General features: G+C 46.0%; 1 protein-coding gene across 1 annotated transcript in view; it reads left to right on the top strand.

Moving 5' to 3' along the window:
- Positions 1-3,766: 3,766 nt before the first annotated feature.
- GNB5 (guanine nucleotide binding protein (G protein), beta 5) overlaps positions 3,767-19,890 on the top strand; it is a gene marked incomplete at its 5' end in the record, with an annotated part of 17,135 nt that continues 1,011 nt past the window's right edge. Inside the window, 9 exons of the mRNA XM_009575656.1 lie at positions 3,767-3,960; positions 5,679-5,720; positions 6,509-6,585; positions 8,119-8,251; positions 12,110-12,253; positions 15,394-15,485; positions 15,607-15,655; positions 18,295-18,391; positions 19,446-19,612. Of these exons, the coding sequence (XP_009573951.1) occupies positions 3,767-3,960; positions 5,679-5,720; positions 6,509-6,585; positions 8,119-8,251; positions 12,110-12,253; positions 15,394-15,485; positions 15,607-15,655; positions 18,295-18,391; positions 19,446-19,612 (995 nt within the window). The remainder of the gene's footprint in view (positions 3,961-5,678; positions 5,721-6,508; positions 6,586-8,118; positions 8,252-12,109; positions 12,254-15,393; positions 15,486-15,606; positions 15,656-18,294; positions 18,392-19,445; positions 19,613-19,890) is intronic.

Here is a 19,890-nt window from a genome sequence, read left to right as displayed (position 1 = left end):
GTATCCCCCTCGGGGGATCCGGAGATCTGTTTGCATCCTTCTAACGCACGTTTTGGTGGCAGAAAGAAAGATTAAGCCCAGCCTTGTGGAAGTTGATGGGAATTTGCTTTAACGAGGCTAGGATTTCACGCAAGGTGAAAGGGCTTAAAAAGGAACGTTGTTTCCAAAAAACAGCTCCTTCTCCCCGCCTTCCCCCAAAGAAACAACTTGCAGGGATCCAGTGCTGATTCAGAGGTGCGGGGTGAGTCGATGCTCGAGCTGTCAATGCGTAACACTGTTGTCAGCCGCAGTTTCAAGATCCATGGTTAACGTAACAGAGATGACACGGACAGATTTCAGCCCTGCCCCCCCGCGTTCAGGAAAAAATAAGCTAACCTTATTTTTATGGATTTTCTCAAATAAGTATTAATTCATCTGTCCTGAGATATAAAAATCCTTTTAGTTTTATTATTTCATTTTTATAATTACAATGATATAATATATTGCAGGGTTTTTTTTTTTTGAGAAAAACGTGAATTACTGTATTCCTCTGAAATCAGATAGCTCACTTCATTAGAAATATTAGCGGATCATTAAAACTTTTATTTCATCTGTTTTGATGCCTTACATGTTGAAAAGGAATCTGTATCCAGTGATTTAGCTCTTAGTGTTCTGTAAGACTGAGTGACTAGCAAACATTCTTAAATTTCAGGTGGGAGAGGGTTAAAAGATTTTTTCCTGGAGTAAAAAGAGCATTTTCTTGTCTAAATTAGACAATCATGTTATATGAGTGTCCTATTAATAAGAATCATTAAATAAATGGAGATGGCCTCATTACAGAAACATTACCATAAATCATCATATTCCTACAGTATAATTTCTGTATCAGAAGTAGTGGGGCCTCTGTTTAACAGACCCCTTAAGTATATACTTAAATCTGGTTTTGCTCACAAAGAGTTTTACCTGTGGTTGCAGTGATACCATAACTCTGCGTGTCATTGACAGTCATAGGATATTTATGTCTTTGTCATATGACATATCTGTAAACTTATGTTGGAAGGCTGTGTTTGCATAGCCATGACATGATTTCTAAGACAAAAGTCTTATGCTGCTGTAGAACAATGCTCCCTCATGATATTTTATATCATTGATTCTGTATCAGAGCTTTTTTGCACTTAAATTATCCCTAAGAACTATTTCTGCAGAGATTGTAAGTTTCAGAATAAAGCATCTCTTCTGTTTTGTTTTTTTTTTTTTTTCCTAATCTAAAATTGTATCTTTTGCATTTTTTTGCTCTGATCATGACTTTCCTTCTATGGTTCCCAAAACAAACAGCTGGCTGAACTAGGATTGCCCTTGTTTGTTCAACTGGTTTTGAACAGCAGCTCTCAAAAATGTGGATAGAAAAAGGAAATACCAAACATGCGTTTGATTTGCAATTTTACAATTTTAAGGATTCAATTCTATCTTAAAATTTTAGGTGTAGGTAAAACAATTTCTTCTGTTCCTGTGATCCATAAATTTTTAAGGCCAGAAGAGACCATTGGGACCAACAGACTTCCAGCACAGAAAAGATCAAAGACCCAACAGTATCTGCATCAAGTCCATACCTCCTGTTCAGGCCAAACGATATGTTTTAGAAAAATAGCCTGTTTTATCTGGACCTTTGTAAAACCACTCAAGCTGCTATTGGCTTTAGCTGATCTACTTGCCTGAGTGCATAATTTTCAACTATCTTGAAACAATATTGGAGAATGCTTCAAAATAATTATCTGACTCTAAAACCTGTGCTAGGCGGGTGCAGGATTATTATGGCTGTGGTTGGAGATAAGCGTCCTCAGAGAATCAGTAAGGCTAAACCAGACAATTCCACAGAGTCTCGGCTGTGTTGACATAATGGAAACGCTTTGCCCATTGTCTGTGAAATGTTTGTTTTTTCAGATATGTTCTGGACACAAGCATCTTTCCAGCTGCCATAATAACCTCCTGTCCTGTTTTTTCATGTCTTTTGATTGGATCATCTGGCAGGTTTACATGGGCAAAAGTAGGGGGAAATGTATCTTTTCCTCAGTGGGTTTATATGGTACTTTCTCAGAAGCTTGCTTCTGACCTCCTGTTAGAGATGGTATGGACAAATTGTCAGGAACAGTGGACAGCGCTTGTCCCCTGGCTGGGTGAGACTGTCGAGCAGAGATTTCAGGTGAGAACATTATTCTGGCACAGCTTGCAGGGCTGGTGGTTTTGAAAGACAGCTCTTCAAAAGCTAATCCACCAGAAATCAGTCTCTGCCTTAGGTAGAAATTGCTCCCCCGACCCTGTGCCAGGGAATGATTTCAAAGTTAAGGATGCCTGCTCTCTCACTGTGACAGCCCTTCCTAGCCCATGAGCTTTCTTGCACTTCCAGAAGGGTGACGAAAGGTGAAGCAGCAATGAAGTTCCAGAGCAATCACCTGCCATGTGGGATGTGGAGCTCAGCCTTCAGCATGGCATTGAAAAGCTTAAGATTTCCTCCACCACCTCATTGAAGTATGCGAGCTTCTACATTTATGTCAAAAGGTTGGCGTAAGGCATTGCCCCCTTAGCTAACAGCAGTTGGATCATCTTAGGTTTCAGCATGGTCAAACACACAACACAGGGAAGTGCTGGATCCTACCAGCTCTTCTCTAGACAGAGTAATTTTTAATTCTGGCGCCAGGGTCTCCTGCCCCAGGACCCCTACTCTGCTGTGAGACTTGAAGCAACTCCCACCCTCCCTGATGCTTCGTGTGAAGTGTGTCAGAGCTGCCACAGGGTTCCAAGATACATCATGGCCCTACTCAGTTCCACGCTGGATGAACAATGCTGGAGCAGAGCAAATAGGTTTCCTCAGGTGACGCTTTCTCCAGACATGTGCAGATGACCCCAGCATGAAGCATCAGGGTTACATGAAACACCTTTTAGTTGTGTCAGCTGCAGTGGGATGAATTTTATGTCAAAGTGAGTTTGCACAATTGGAAATGTAGATTTGTTGGGTTTTTAAGAACATTAGCTGAAAGTACTGCTATTAAATGAGGTGCAAAAGAACTGACTTCTCCTCCACCAGAGGATGCTACTCAGGAGAGTTGCTTGCCTGCCCTCTCTGTTAATCTTTCCCATAAAAGAAAAAACTGACTCACCCATGAAGTCCTCGATGTCCGTAGACACTGTTGAGAAGTTGTGTAGTGCACTCTTCTAGCAAATGCCACTCAGAGCTGTGTCCTGGCCCTCAGTGCTCCCCTGGCCACCAGAAGGAGTGGCACAGCAGAGGAGAAGTCTCCAGCACCAGTGGCTAGTACCTGTATCACACTGCACCACAGCTGCGGTGCCGAGAGCTGACTGCGGCTGGGAGTCTCACATCCAGAACATTGACACTTTGGATCGTTACCCCCTTCTTTTGTATGATTTTTCCTCCAAGACTCGGTAGCGGTCTTCACTTCTGTTGAGTACCTTGAGGCACGTGTTAGGCTGGAGGCTGTCTGCGCACTTTCAAGCCTTAGTCAGACTAAGGATTTCCCAATAAGAGGGGGCAAGGGGGCAATCTCTTTTCCAGATATACTTGGGTGTGATGGTCTGCAAGAGCTTCAGCTGGTACAGCCTTGGAATTCAAGCCCTGAGTGAATTCATCCTTATCTTTATCTGGTGAATGTGTTCATACACCGCCCACCTTGGTTTTACCACCTGCCAGCTCTGAAGCAGAGTTAGTTGGCTTGCACCATAGACTCAAACTTCATGGATTAATTCCTCCATGTGACATTACTCATAAACGTAGAGATTTGCCAGGGGCAGGGCTTTGATGCAGGGCTCTCTAACCATCAGCTGTTTGCAGTTCATCAGGTGGCAGAGCGGGTGGAGGCGCTGGGCCAGTTTGTGATGAAGACGAGGAGGACCCTGAAGGGCCACGGAAATAAAGTTCTCTGTATGGACTGGTGCAAAGACAAGAGAAGAATTGTGAGCTCTTCGCAGGTATGCTGTTGGGCAGATGTTTTTCAAAGCTACTGTTGGGCACTATACAAATCTTTTGGCTGTACTATGTGCCACTCTTTGCAGATAATACCTGTGTATATTGTAAATGTTTTCAAGATGCCCTGAAAGCAGTTCATTGGCAATGTATTTGTTCAGAGAGCACAAATCCAAGCTTCTGATCATCGCTACACCTGTTGTAGCTAAGACCCTAAATATTCTTGGCCAGTCATATACAGATTTTCCCCGTACTCCCTACTACAACAGAAAATAGAGAGAACTCATCTGAGGCCACTTTTATTTCCTTGTTCTTTACAGATAACATATTTAGTAATGATTTCACTTTATGTCTTCAGAGAAAATAATCAGGAAAAGGGAAGGGAAGAAATGTTGATTCTTCTAGAGATTTCTGTGCACAGAAATTTCTTCTGCAGTCTGTATGATTGGTGTGACCTTGAAAGCCTCAAACATCCTGCCAAAATTACTGCATTTACTTGGGCGTTTTGAGAAACAGTCCTAACACCTGCTCAAGACCAGTCTTATGAGCTGGAGGAGGTAATGAGATAATTACTTTCTAGATCCCCTGGTTCGTCCTGAGCCCAGTATGGCAGTGAGTGAGCTTGTTGCATCTCACAGCTGTTCATTGACCTATATGAAATCTGTCAGGGGTCTCACTTGAGGGATAAAAATAGGCAATCTGCATTGCAAGCCACCTTCAGTTACTGTGAGTTTTTACCATTCATGGTGATCTCAGCAAGAGAATAATTTTAAATAATCAATGTCACATTTTTTAAAGTGGTTAAAATGTCACTGTGTAGATCAGAAAGCTGAACAGGCAAGTTGTAATGCATTTTTGCATTTCTTACTCTGTTTTAAGAACTGTAGTGAGTCCAGGTACAGCAACAATTACTGTTGTTCAGTAATAAACATTTTACTTTCATGATACAGGGAGGATAACAATATTATGTGCATAAGGCAAAGTAGCCGGCTTGAGTGTAGCTGGCAGACACAAAGTGATTGTGTTGCTCTCTGTGGAGTGTTCTTACGATGGCTATTTAACAGATTGTATCAATGGATAATTGAAGGTCAAGTAAGTATAGTGAGAAGTAAAGGAAAAACCAGGAAAAGGCAGGAAAGGGAAGATGAATAAACAGTGCAATGTCCATAAATAGTCTTCATGAGTGCTACCAGCTTGGCAAGTGATTTGTAATACAGGTCACCTCTTGTATTTGTAAGGCCCCATACTGAGCCACTGACAGATATCACTTTGGAGAGGTGACCTGCTTTGCAGGTGGTGATTACAGGCTGGGAGAAACATATCGTGACTGAAAGGAGGCAAGCAAGGGCTCACTAGTGGCAGTTTCCTGAGGAGACAGTCCTGTCCATGGCGTGTGCTGCAAGTGAGAGGAGTTCTCATAAACCCGCTAAAAGGGAAGCGGGGGGGGCGGAATTAGTCTTTTAAGCCCACATCAGTCATCTCAGTGAGGAGGAGATATGCTTTTCTTCTGGTCAAAGACATAACTCACGCTACTGAGGAGTCTCTCCTTGGTGCTTCACTGTGACCATTGTGCTGTTGTTAAAATGGAGACAAAAATTTCATGGCATAACAGACCGGGGGATGGAAATGAGCAACAGAGTTTTCCCCAAATCCAGGAAGTAGGCTGACAGCCATGTCTCTGGAAGGCCTCAATTTTTCCCTCTGTTTGTACGCTTTCATTTAGGATGGGAAGGTGATCGTGTGGGATTCCTTCACTACCAACAAGGTAAGCGGAACTTCAGCAAAAGTCAGATTTCTGTGCACAGGGCAGATGATGGTGGGATAAGATGGAGGACTGAAGGGCTCACAGGTGTCACGGGGGCAGCGGGATGATGGGATAACATGCAGACCTCCACAAGCACCTCAAATCAAGGGGCCCAGGGCAAACCACCTCCCTTGACCAGTCTTTGAGCAAAGTCCCTGTCAGGGCACTGGGGTTTGTCGTGGTCTCCAGCGGGAGGCTCTGATCCAGTCTCTTCGCTGAGAGGAAGGGCTCCTGGCTAGGGGCAAAGCCCAGCCAGCAAAACAGAGGCCCTCCCTGGTAACCCCTGTACCAGGTGTCGTGTGTGATCACTCAGGATCCTTCAGCCGTGGTGTTCACCGTGAAATGGTGCTGCTGCTCCTCCAAGCCCTGCCAGGGCTGCCTCATGGCACCCTGCTCCACACAGCGGAGAAAAAACAGCTTGTTTGTAACTCACTTTTACATGTGCAGCAGTGGGGACCTTTTACAGCACTGAGTAACCCAAGTAAGACATGCTCTGTGATCAGTTTGGGGCTCATGAATAAGGTGGAAAGTGTCAGGGAGGGACTAGCCATCCTCCCGCTGCTCTGCTGTGTTCTGCAGTAAGGGTTGTCCAAGCCTTACATGTGAGTTGTGGTTGGGGGAAACACCTGTACCTTTCACTGACTCTAGGGATGTCCCACAGAAATATTGAACTTACTACTCTACACTGTTTTCCTTGCGCCGATTAGAGAAACAGTGACATACCAGTTTAAAGGGATGCTGTGTTTCAGGAACACGCAGTGACGATGCCATGTACCTGGGTGATGGCATGTGCATATGCTCCATCTGGATGTGCCATTGCTTGTGGGTAAGTTCCCAGTTTCCACAGCTGCTTACACAGAGAAACTTCATTTATAGTGGTGTCCCAGTGCCTTAAGATGCTGACAGCTAGAGTTTGCGTGCCTTGATTGTGGGGGGAAGGACTACATTCAGTGCCTCTGGTTCTATTCCCATAATGGCTCGTAGACATTATCTCCACTGACTTCAGTGCAATAACATTTGTTGTGTAAGCATGGAAAATAATCCTCTTTCAGCATTTATATCATGGGTTAGGAATTCTGCATGCATGCAAATTCCCTGTTCCAATTTGGTTGTGTGCGTTGGATATATCTTCTAAGGGAGAGTGGTTTTAACCCTGTTTTTACTTTGCACTCTTTCTTCTATGACATAGAGAAGGTTAGTCATTAATGATTACCAGCACATGAATAGATCTTGCCAAGATGGGGTGGGGAGAAGTAACCCCATCCTTGATAACCTTCTCCAAGTTTTCTGAGGGCTCAGGTTTGAAAAAATTGAGTTTATGCAGGGGAGAAAACAAAGAGATGAGATGTTGGCAAAACATCTTTTAAAAAGGGACTGGGTGGATCAGACAGACAAAGCAAGCTTGGGGCGAGAGAAAGGAACAAAGGGAGACTTTACTGTGCAGCTTGCAAATCTAGAAAGCAGCAAACTGAGACAGACAGGCGGAGTCCATAAATGTGTGTGGAGAGGGAGTCCGGAAACTGTATGTTTTTGACTAAAACTCGAAGAATTGCAAGAAAGCTCTGTCTTCACACTTGTAAGAGAGACAGGGAGGGCATATATGTATTGCACTACCTAATTCTGTATTTCTGTTGTGTTGTCAGTTAAGTGCTGTGCATGTAATATAAGGCATAGAACCAGCACCTGGTGGTGTGCTGGGATTGCAGGGACCAGGGAGGGCTGATCTACCACGGCTCTAGAAAAGGGTCAGACACAAGACAGACCTTTTAGAAAAGAGTCCCACATCTGGCCTGGGAGGCACAGCTTAACTGGTGCAACTGTCCAAGAGGGACACAGCAGCTATAGAGGTCAGTGCTTCTGTTGCCTTTTTTCCAAACTCTTCTAAGAGCCCTGTCTTCACACCCACTACTTGCTATACCGTCTCTTCCGTAGGAGTTAGGTAAAATTTATTAAGGTAGATAAATAATGATGCTTAAATACTGATCCTCGCGATGACGGGTATCAACAGAAAAATGGCAGTTTGGCTGTATGTGAAACATTAACCCTGAGGTGCCTGCTATGTCACCTCCCAGTTTATACTTTCGTGAGGTTTCATTCAGTGCCATTTATAAACTCGATGAGGGTAAAAAATACTGAGGCGCAGCTGTTCAAGTTCTGTAAAGTAGCCAGCCTGGTGAAGCAGCTGGGGCTTCCCTGCACAGGGAGATCCCGGACAGCACAATACAGGGAAGTCGGTACTTGTAAGGGTTTGGCAGCGCAGCACTGACAGGTGGTTTCCTTCTTATCACCACTCGCCTTTTGTCGTTGCAGTTTTAACCAGTTCTCCTCTCTCTGTTATTGCTATTATTACTTTCTTTAGTGGCCTGGACAACAAGTGCTCTGTGTACCCTCTGACATTTGACAAAAATGAAAATATGGCTGCAAAGAAGAAATCGGTTGCAATGCACACAAACTACTTGTCTGCCTGCAGCTTCACTAACTCAGACATGCAGGTAAATGCATTCCCTACCCGCTGCTCACCATCCAGCAACACCTAACATGAGCTGCACTCGTACGTGGTGCAAGTAACCTTCCTTGCACCTGGGGCACCCAGGGCCTTGTCCTGCCCCATGCAGGGGCTGCTGGAAAACCCTCGCTGGGGGCAATGAAGGTGCTGCAAAAGCTGCTGTAAGGAAATGCTTGTCACAGCCCGTGGCCATGCTGTCAAGCCTGCGCGCTGCACAGGCCTGTCCCTTCTGCAGAGGGAGCTCACTGGTACTTGTGTGTTCTCTGCTCACTGGGTCTGTGCTGGCTTGTGCTTTTAGGAGCTCAAACTAATACAAATAGTTAAAAACCCAGCTGAGATAGGACTAGGTTGGGTATGTGCTATGCCAGCCAGTGGAGACTGTGTTGTTTGCCTGCTTTGTCCTGGATGTCCAGCCAACTTTGCTTTTGCTTTCATTCTTAGTATTTTTTGTTTGTATCGAGTGAGATATTCCAGCTTGAGGATGGCCCCACAGGGCCAGCCCTGTTGTCCGTACATGCAGTGGTGTGTTCCGTCGAGGGGAAGGAGTGATGCTATCCCCATCTCGCAGCCGGGGGGTTGGAGCACAGAGGGCCACAGTGGGAGACGAAGGCAAAGCCAGGAACTAGATGCAGATCTTCTGAGACCAGGCCAGCCTTCCTCTGTAGTGAATATCCTAAAGATCTCTTTCTCCAGGAACACGAAAGATGATGAAAGGAGCCAGGATAATCCCCTTGTCCTCTCTAGTTTTTGAATTTAACTGAAGCTCTGCTCAGTGCAGCTCTGCAGCAAAATAAGTGGCAGAAGGGAGCATTTTCATTGCTCTCTGTGTCAGCAGAGCTGCTGGAAAGAGAATACCTTGTCCCCTTCTTCCAGATATTTGGAGCTCTTCTGAAGAAAATATCAGCTCTCATTGCTTCTATTTCAGGACATGAGCTGCCCAAGAGTATGTTGCTATTTGTCGTTCTATGGTTTCTGTAATGACTCCAAGGTGCTAATTTAAGTCCATTACCATGGAAACAAATGGTGGAGGTACCCAGCACTCAGGCTTTCTTAGCCCTGACCTTACTGTGCAGGAGCCCTGCAGTCTAAATTAAGTGGAATGTTTTGGATGAGATAGAAAACCAGTATTCTCTTTTCTTGTCTATACCTATATGCATCGTGGTTAAATTCTATGAAAGGGAAAATAGTTAATTATTTTTCTTAATTAAAAAAGAAAGAAAAGTTAGGTCTTTTTTCTCCATATTAAATACAGCAAACTGCATTGATATTGAAGGTAATGTATTACTATTGTTAAGTAATACCACAGTGGATTTAGGTGCTTTATATTCAGTGACTCAGAGATTTTTCTAAAGACTTTAAAAAGAAATTTTCTTGTGATTGATAGGCTTATAAGCAATCATTTATAGCACTGCATGTTATTATTGAAACAAATACAAGCAAGTGGGTTGGCCAAACTTCTGTTAGGACACTGTTATGTAGGGGATCCTAGAGAATCGCAGATTTCTTATCCTTTTCCTTTTACATAACAGCCTCAGAATTAAAATTATTCAGTAACTCTGAGGGTGTACAGTGCAAGGAGCTGCACACTGCACAGGAGCTTTCCGAGCTGTGTGCTCTGCTTTCCCAGCTCGCGTAACCGAGGGATGTGGTACCTGTCCTGGAGCAGCCCTAGCGCGTGGTGGAGGTGTCCCCCAGCCCAGTGCCCCTGCAGCATCCAGCACCCATTGCTAGGTGCTGTGAATGCTGTTGCTCTGCCTTGGCTGCTCTCTTAAACTACAGCTCGGTTTTCCTTCAGAGGAGTGGAAGTCAGGGTTGCAGTTTAGGAGTTGGTGTGCCCGTGGGCATCTGGGGGTGGTTCATCATTGATTAAAGCCACTCTCAGGCTGCTGAAAGAGGGAGTCCCATCCTTGCTCCTCATCATGTTCCCACCCTGGGCCAAGACAAGTGCTGAGCTGACGGGCTGGGTGACCCGCACACCTTGCTCTCGGTGTCCCAAATCAGTCTAGCCAGAGAGAGCCTCCCCCATCTCAGTACGCAGAGAGCCGGGGAGCCTCGCTTCCTAAATTAGGTATCTGCAGCTCTGCGGTGTGATAATGCTCCCCACATGACAACGCTCCATGTGTATTAATAGCAACAGTTAATTGGGATCTCAAGTGTTTTGCATAGGGCAGGCAGCCATACTCCCAGTGCAGCAGGGCTGAGAAGCAGGATGAGGCCCGTGGCGATGGCGGAGGAGGCAGAGGTGAGGGTGGCCCTTCTGCCCTCGCCGCTGCTCCCAGCCCGGGTGCATGTGCTCCTGGCAGCAGGGGCTCTGTCCCCGCTGTCCCCTGCCGTGTGCAAGTGCTGCCTTTTGCCGCCAGGCGCCAGGCGAGGATCCCCATCCAGTGCTGCCGGAGCCCCTCATGCAGCAAGCCGGACTGTAATGGCAAAGATTGTTAATCCCCTTCTGGTTTTGGATTTTTGGAGTTGGTTTGGTTTGGTTTGGTTTTCAATAGCAATACCCTGAAGTTGAGTCCATAACATTTCTCTTTAAGCGTTAGCTGGAGCTCTGGGTTGCCAACAGACCCTTCCCTTACACCTTTAGCTACTCCTATCCCCCTCATATCTTTCTTACACACTATTACAAGAGCAAATTCTCAGCTGAAAGTCTTCGTTCCTCAGCCAAGTACAAATATTCCTCAGAACAGAGAAGTTCATTGATCTAGGCTCAAAAGCTGGCCAGAAAGACAAGTCAGGACTTTCTTCTGTTATTATCATCTCAGAGTATTAGTGTCTCTCTACTGCAGGATTCGGAACAGTCTGTTCTGCAGCTTTGCAGACCTCTGTTTATGGGAGGAGTTTTTGGAGCATCTGTCAAACATGTTCAGTGTTTAACCTTTATGCAACTCTGTGAATGGTTTCACGATTGTGTGATCGTTTTCTTCTTGAAGAGTATTTTCTTTTTAACTTCTAACTACCTACTGGGATCCCTTGAGTTTCCTCACTGACCATGAGAAAAACCTGTGTACAAGACTGAGAGCCCTCCTAAGTTCACCCTTGCCTCCTTCCACGCCGGTGCACAGGGACCCTTTCAACCTACAGAATTTGTGATTGCATAACAGCTTCGGGTGCCAAGGGGAAATTTTGAACAATTGAGCATCATCAGGATTTAGCCACCCTAAGAAGCGCTGATCGCATGTGCTTTCTACAAGCACTGTAGCAGATGAGGGGAGCTGTGAGCTATGTTCGGTCAGTGTATGTTCAAGCCCTTTCACACACAAATGGTTTTGGACAAGTGAGAGGTGATGGACTTACCAAACAACTGTCTAGACAGGCTTACTTCCCTTTCAGAAAAACCATGTCTTAAGCCCAATTAATTGAGCTTAACCTGGCTATTTCAAGCAGAAAAAAATTTAGAGAGTTTAACAGGTATACTTAACTCCAACAGTTCTTCTCTTTACCTGGGTTGAATTCCAGCAGCCTAAATAGGGATAGGGTTAAATACAGGGGCAGAAAGGAATACCAGTCTGGTTCTACCTCCTTTTTGGAGTATATGGAAATGCCAGCAGATCCTTACTGCCATCAGTTCTCCAAACCCCACTGCACAAACCTGACCATTATTGAAACACTATGTAGGTATAGCTGTGTCAATACAGCTCTCCTTTCCATTCTAACATCTTTCCTTAAAAATAAAAAACATAAACTGTGCTTAGATTCACATTGGTTTTATGCCTTTGATTTATTGCATAATATTTCATTAAATTAAAGCTGTCCTTGGTGTATGTATAGGATGTCAGTTGTTTCTTTGTGAACTTGAAGATCATCTGCTGATTTTTGTATTGACTCTTCTTGCCACATTCTATAGATCCTGACAGCAAGTGGAGATGGAACTTGCGCTCTGTGGGATGTTGAGAGTGGGCAGCTTTTACAGAGTTTCCATGGTCATGGAGCTGATGTCCTGTGCCTGGACCTGGCCCCTTCTGAAACAGGAAATACATTTGTCTCTGGGGTAAGCAGGAGCTTCCTATCGTAATATAAAATTAAGGAATGTGGAGGGGAAAAGGCAACAAAGCAGGAGGCTCGTGATCTTATTGAGAGAGTGCTGGAGTATGTGTTGGAAGCCCCAGTGCAATCCACTCATTGCAAGCACATTTTCCAAGCTGGAGCAAATTAAACCCCTGACTGTGGGGTCAAACCCACCCAGCCAGTCTGACTGCAGTTCTGCTTACTTAGCAAATTCCACCCCACACCAAAGCAATCCAGCCCGAGATCAAAACAACGCCTCTCCCGGGAAGGGAGAGGCTCAGAGTTAGAGCAGAGGGCTCGTACCGCAGTGGAGGTGTGAGCCCCTGTGGATAGGAGCCTGGCACAGCAGACGACTTCCCACATTTGGCTCCTTTCTTGTGCCCAGCTCTCTGGAGCCAGACAGGGCATGCCAGGTAGCTGCTCAGGGCATCGAAGCGGGGCTGCAAATAACGTGCGTGCCACTACGTCCCTCAACCGCTCCCCAGAAGCCAAGGGGTAGCTTGGATGCTGGCTAAACCCTTGTACAAGTTGGAGCAGGGACATGAGGTGTGGCCACATCTTCAGCTGTTGCTGAGTCCTCTGTGCCTTTCAGCGGTACCAGAGGCATTTAAAGCCCCTTCGTCAGTTGAACACTGCCTGCTCCCTGTTCCTGGCCCAGAGGAACACACAAACCTCACTGGGGCTGCAGGACTGGTCAGGGAAAGTACCCAGGGCATCTTCCAAATCTTGTCCTGCTGCTGAGGGATTGCTGTTCCCGGGCAGCTGAGCCATTGGCATGCAGCCGGGCAGTGAGGCAGGCAAGGCATAAAGGTGAGCGGGATGGGGCTCAACTCCTTTTCGAGGTGGTCCTGGTCTTTCCCACATTGAGCGTGCAAGTGAGAGCTGGCAGGAGCTGAGAGATGACCTCTCTTACTGGAGACAGGTTGCTACCAGAAACTTTGCTGAAGGTACCTGGTTTCTGAGCCCACCAGCGCTGGCCCAGGGCTGCCCTGTGCTTGCCGATGGAAATGGCCCTTGTGCCAGAAGGTGCTGACCATGGATTAGGGGATTCCACTTGTTGTGTTCAGAGTCATGGTCTCATCCCTATACAATAAACCTGGACCCTTTCTGTCTTTTATCACATTTGGCTGGCCCATCAGGAGCAGAGCCCAGCACACTGGCCCAGTTTGCCTGCTGCTAGCACAGCTGCTCCGAAGCGTGACTGAAAGCTAATTCCATCCGAGTGCATTACTCCTCCTGGGCTTTCCTGTCACCGAGCTTGCTTCCCAGAAAGGATAGATTCATTCTCCCTGGGAACAGCTCAGCTTATTATAGGGCAAAGAATCGCAAGCAGCTATGGTACTGCTAAGAGAATATGTCATACTTGTGTTGATGTAGCAGCCTGGGCATGTCCATGCTTACAGAGACTCGCTTAATTCATCACATGCAACATACCACTTCAGTGAAGATCTGTCTTATATTGTGTTAATGCATATATAGCCAACCTGAAGGTATGGTAGCATAGAGAGACTCCCTGTATATTGTGCCTATGTCAGACAGTAACCTTGAGTTGGAATAACCAATGCCAATACATCAGTGTGTAGACTGGGTGCTGTGACATTTAACAACTTAACTGAAAATCCCAGCCCTCCTGGGTGAGCTCAGGGCTGCGTCCCAGGCTGTTGTGCTCAGTGCCCTCTGAGCGCTGCTCCTCGGGGCGAGTTGGATAGCACTCGGGGGGGCCATCTCTCCGCAGGTGGTTGCTGATTTCTCCTTCAAAACCTTAGGAGTCAAAGCACCAGCTTGTCAGATTGGTCTTGCCCCCAACCTCCCAGAGAGGTCAGTAACAACAGCGCACATGGAAGCAATACGAAGGGCTGGGCTTGGGCTGTGGTGGGGCTTGAGAGGGAAATATGCTGAGTCCAAAATATTCTCTATCCTGTTTGGTTTCCCTTGCGCAGAAACCACAAGTTGATACAAAGGAACATTACCTCTTTTAAATAATGACATCATTAGTAAAAAACCTGGGATTTCATTTTAACAAGAGAATTCAAAAAAAAGAGAGAAAGATGTGAATTGTGAAGACTGTTTAATTTAATTAGCAATCATATTTGCTTAAAAATAAATAACGTGTGGCATGGTCTGCTGGGCAGGACATGCTAGCTCGGCAGAAGCAGCAGCCGCCTGGCCTGCCCTGTGCTTCCCACGCAGCCTCAGAGAGGCTGAGCCCCCGGGAGCTGAGCCTACCTTCGGCCTGCCCCTCAGCAGGGTTATATTTATTAAAATCTCCCGCCACTCTTAAAAGAAAAGTCCATGTTCTTTTTCCTGTCACTGCGATTGTGACAGCAGTGAGACATTGCAGCTCAGAGTGTGGCCCTACAGGTATGAGATGGTTCCTGCCCTGAGGACATTGCAGACTACTTGGGCTGAGCCCCTCGCCCAAAGCATTCAGGGTGCTGAGCACCTCGCAGCAAGCACCAAATCTTAAATCGTATCTTCAAAGCACAGCTTGGAAGGGCACTTTAGAGCTTGACAATGAGATGAAATGCTGTTGTGCTTCTTTCCTTATCCCAACCACGCCATTGGGCACGTGGCTGCAGAGCCACGGCAGGGGTTAACTCTGGTAGGAGGCTGGGCAAGAGACCCTCCAGATGCACTTATTTCATTTTGTATTTCAGTGTATGAAAAGAATTAGTTATAAAACTTTAAATGCTGGGTATTAATTTTTTATATTGGGCATGTTAAGTGGTAAGGGAATGAGTTGGTTGTGCAGCTGTGTGGCATGGTGGGACTGCAGACACAGGTACGGCAGCAGCACAAGCAGAGCTGGGCTGTGAGTGCCGGTTAGTACGGGACTGCCTGTGCAAACGCCCCCGGCCTGTCTGCACCCCAGTGCTATGCGTGTGCTGGTCTGCAGCACCGCTGAGGCTCCAGCCTTTGTGGTGTACTCTGCTCCTAACTGCGACTGCACCAGGCTTGGGGGTGCCAGTGCAGCCAGTTCTGGGGCTGCTTTGCCGGTTAAATCCCCCAGAGCTGTGATGTTCAGAGCCTTTGAATGTAGCTGGGCCTGATGAAGTGTATCAGGCACATGAGGGGTGAATGTCAGCATTTGCACAATTGTAGTGAATTTTTTTGTCTTATTAGGGATGTGACAAGAAAGCCATGGTTTGGGATATGCGGTCTGGTCAGTGCATCCAGTCATTTGAAACCCACGATTCAGATATCAACAGTGTCAGGTCAGTGTGTTTCTGGGAGAGGACACATTTGCGATGTTAAGCAATGCGCTGGTTCTATTTTTGAAGTCTGACCTCATCCAAGTAATGTAATGTGTTCTGGTCTTTTTTTACTCGTGCGCAGATATTACCCAAGTGGAGATGCTTTTGCCTCTGGTTCAGACGATGCCACGGTATGTTAATTCAGCAACCTCATTTAGGGAAGTTCTGTTTCTTCCCAAGTCAGATTTTCCTAAAAGACTCGGTCACATCCACAGAGGACTTTAAGTGACTAAACTGGGCCTGTGACACCAAAGTTGCAGAAATAATAATGCTATAATATAATATATCTTAAATACTATATATAATGCGATAGGGAAAATCTAGTAACACTTTGTAGGTCACCTCTGCAAACTTCTCTACATGAGGTACTGTCCGAATATTCATCTCAGATTTTCCAGGTTTTGAAGTTTCACGATCAAAATTAGTTTGTCTTAGTGGAGGAGATCTGGCTTCATATAGTGGTTGTTCACAACATGGGAGGAACCAGATGAAATGCTGCAGCTTGTGTCAGAAGGAGCAGCACAGTGCAAGGGCATGAAGGGAGCCTGCACATGAGTGCGCATGTCCCGGCAAGCAGAGGGGCTGTGGGCTCAGCACGGAGCGGGGCAGACCCAGTCAGCTGGCCTCCGCAGCCCCGTGCATCCTGAGAGCGCAGCCCCAGGGTGGCCTTGGCCACGTACATCTCCTCCCTGTCAGCCTGACTCACTGCCAGCACTCTTCACTGCGATGAGTCACCGCATCCAGGTCATCCTAGATGATACAGTAGCTCTTGCTGGATCTTACTTATCTACGAGCAAGCTGCTAGGAGGGGCACAGTATGTATTGACAGGTAATTTCGGTCAGCACATTGTATGCAAAATGCGACTTCCCTCCCATTGCCCCCTGAGTGATGCACACGGCTGATGGCTCTTGCTGCAGCTGGTGGGTCCCCATGGGGGACCAGGCTTTGCCTGTACCACATCCCTGCAGGGACCGATGTGGCAGTTAAGTGTAACTTGAGAGCAGACGTTTGGGAGGCACCTGGCACCTTGTTTCTCCTGTTTATTCAAACATCACACCGAGTTGCATGAGGGTGAAGACTCTTTCTAAAGTAATCTGCCCTCAGAGCATGTTTTTAGTCTGCTCCAATACTAGCTAAACTCAATAGAAATATTCCCTTTGTCTTCACTGGATGTGGGAGACCTTCCAAGGCTCTTCTGGAGAGAGTGTACACTGCTTTTAGGTCTTAAAAGCTGCGACTATAAATTAATACCTCTAGTTCTGTGGTGAGCCCATTGCCTCTCTGCACATTCGCATGCGTTACTCTGAGCACTTCAGATGCTGAGGGAGTGAGATGGAGTCGATCATTAAATTCCAATGAGAGCACTCTCTTTTTATGCCCAGTACCACAGGCTCTGGGCTCCTGTGCTTATTAATTTATTTGATGGGGGTTTTCTCTCTTAACTATTCCTGACACCCCTGACTTGAGCAGGAGAAAGGGAAATTCCATCTCTGTACTTTTGACAGAGGTTTTGGCAGTTTCCATCTACTTCATTCTTTAAATGAAGAGGTTGGTGTTTTCAGCGTTACGGACTGATACACTGACTGGTATCCTTGACCTGATTTATATACTTAGGGATTTCGAGGAACAGATAATCCTGACTGTCTGGAGGGAAACCATAAAAGCGTGCTCACATGGCAGTGCTGTCACCTGCGGTGACCCCGACTCCCTATCAGAATAGTCTGATGGAATTACTCATCAGCGTGGAGCACTGGGAGACCTGGACTTCACATACCTGGCAGCTCCCCACCGCCCTGCGAATAAACAGCCTCTCCTTTGTGTGCAGGCTTGAGTATCAGCCATTTTTCATTAGTAAAGTCTTAATATTAGCCAACCCATCTGGCCAGTGTTTGCTTAAACTTAACTTATTGAGGAAGGTTTTCAGTTCAAATAGTTTCAAAAGTGCGTTTTGATTTCGGGGTTAGCAGACTGCCTTTCCACATGGCAATGAAGTCTGGTCTGTCTATACATTATTTCCATGCTAAGCAAGCCTAAATATTCTGGCATATGATAAAAACAGGAAGTGCAGGTTGTAGAGGTGATTGGGGATTTTCCATGAGAAATGAAAACCAAAGATCTGTATAAAAATGTATTCTTTCACTTGAATTATTTTCACGTAGGTTTTTCAGACAGAGAGGCCTCACGCAAGGGCAGGGGCTGTTTGCTATCCTGTCTTACTCAGAGCAAGGACTACTGTCTAGGCTTCCCCGTGCCAAGGGAGTGTCTGAGCAATGTGCCATGTGGTCCGTGTTCTCAAAGATGACTAGAGATTTAATCCTCTGTCTCCCAGGCTCCAGCTGTGGCTAAACTGTTGTCTTTAGAGACTGTCTCCCCACGCACCTCCCCAGCAGCAGGATGCCCTAACATATAGGAAACCACAGTGGGGAAGCAAGAGGGTGGGGGGACTTTCAGTGGGTAGCCATGGTCCAAAACCCACCGCTCATCTCTTTATAGCAGGACAGGCAGGAGGCTTAGAGAAGTGGTTTGGAAAAGCAAGTTCTTCACTCAATTTATACAAAACAACCTTGTGTTGCTTAGATCTCTGTTAGACTCCAGAGGAGTCCCAGTTAGAGCAGGCAGAAATAGCAGAAGGAAAGAAGCCAAGCAGCCGCTTCCCGTGATGCCTGTTAGGCTGCAGTCCTTCCCAATCCCATTTTTTTCAATGAAATGTAGTAGCCATTGACTCCAGCCTTTACTGAGGCATGTGTGTTGGTTTTGTTTTAATCCTAGTGTCGTTTATATGACCTTCGTGCAGACAGAGAAGTAGCAATTTATTCCAAAGAGAGCATCATTTTTGGAGCATCCAGTGTGGACTTCTCTCTCAGTGGTGAGAGCTGAACTTTGGAGGTTATCTTAGTGTTGGGATTTGAGGGGAATTGTAAAATTTTGCCAGTTTAATTTGATAAAGCATTTGTTATTAAAAGTTATTAAAAGTAATACTAAGTACCAAAAGAAACATTTAATGCATGGAAGCCTTTTTTTGCCTCTGTAAAAATAATTACTCTTAAATGACCTAGCTGGCTATTGCTTCATTGTAGCAATGAAAAGTATTTTCCTGGCCCTACTGAAGGCAGGAAATATTTTGCCTTTAATTACAGCTGGGCTAGAATTTCACAATAATGATTAAAAACATTTCAAAGGAAACATGAAATGTAACTAGACTATTAAGCGCACTTACATAAATAGTTTATAAAAGGATAATAAATGATTAATAGATAGTAAAAGTATGTTAAAGGAGCATGAAGACAGAGACATTACCATTTTTCACTACAGGTCCGGAGACATGAGCTCAAGTCTTCTCTCTCCTTCCCCAGCACAAATGCAGAGCTCCTCCAGTCACCCTGCGTGGGGATGAGTGGGTGGTGAACTGCCTTCTGCTCGGGACAGAGGCAAATGTCTCTGTCATGGCCACAAGCACCACAGCTTGTCCCACTGGGGACCATGAATCACTTACTAAATTGTCTACTAATCATTCAACCATTTGTATTCAACTTCTTGCGTAAAGTCTGAGCAAAATATTATTACCCTGCCTTAGCTGTTGAAGTGCTCTTCAGTCTATCGTGATTTGGAGTCATCTCCCATCTAATGACTGAACAGATTCTATATAATTTAACTCAATTTTAACTATATTTTTAACTAATAAATTTTAATTGGTTCAGCGTTTAGTATGGATAGCTCAGCAGTGGAGCAGGGGTGTCTAACAGGAGCACAGGTAGCTTGGGGGAAGCTGTGGTCAGAGCTCGCTGTGTGCAGAGGGTGGCATGGGAAGGCTCACTGGGTTGTGGCTCACTGGGTGATGAATGTCCTGCAGAAGGCCCTCGCTGCAGTCAAGATGTGTTACCTACTTAAGACCTCACTTTGTAAAATCTTTCTCTTTGTAGGTCGCCTACTGTTTGCAGGCTATAATGATTACACCATAAATGTCTGGGATGTGCTGAAAGGGTCCCGTGTATCCATTCTGTTTGGACATGAAAATCGTGTCAGCACCTTGCGGGTCTCTCCCGATGGGACGGCGTTCTGCTCGGGCTCCTGGGACCACACTCTCCGAGTAAGTCCTGGGAACACCTGCCTTGGGTGCTTCTTTCTGTCGTAGTTTGACCCCAGCCGGCAACTAAGCCCCACACAGCTGCTCGCTCACTCCCCCCAGTGGGATGGGGGAGAGAATCAGAAGGGTAAAAGTGAGAAAACTCGTGGGTTGAGATAAAGACAGTTTAATAGGAAAAGCAAAAGCCGCGCACGCAAGCAAAGCAAAGCAAGGAATTCATTCACTCCTTCCCATCGGCAGGCGGGTGTTCAGCCATCTCCAGGAAAGCAGGGCTCCATCAC

This window comes from Fulmarus glacialis, unplaced genomic scaffold (assembly GCF_000690835.1).
Source record: "Fulmarus glacialis isolate BGI_N327 unplaced genomic scaffold, ASM69083v1 scaffold25110, whole genome shotgun sequence".
In the NCBI taxonomy this organism is placed as follows: Eukaryota; Metazoa; Chordata; class Aves; order Procellariiformes; family Procellariidae; genus Fulmarus; species Fulmarus glacialis.
The sequence above is the reverse complement of the archived record's forward strand: the minus strand, read 5'-3'. Positions and strand labels throughout refer to the sequence as shown.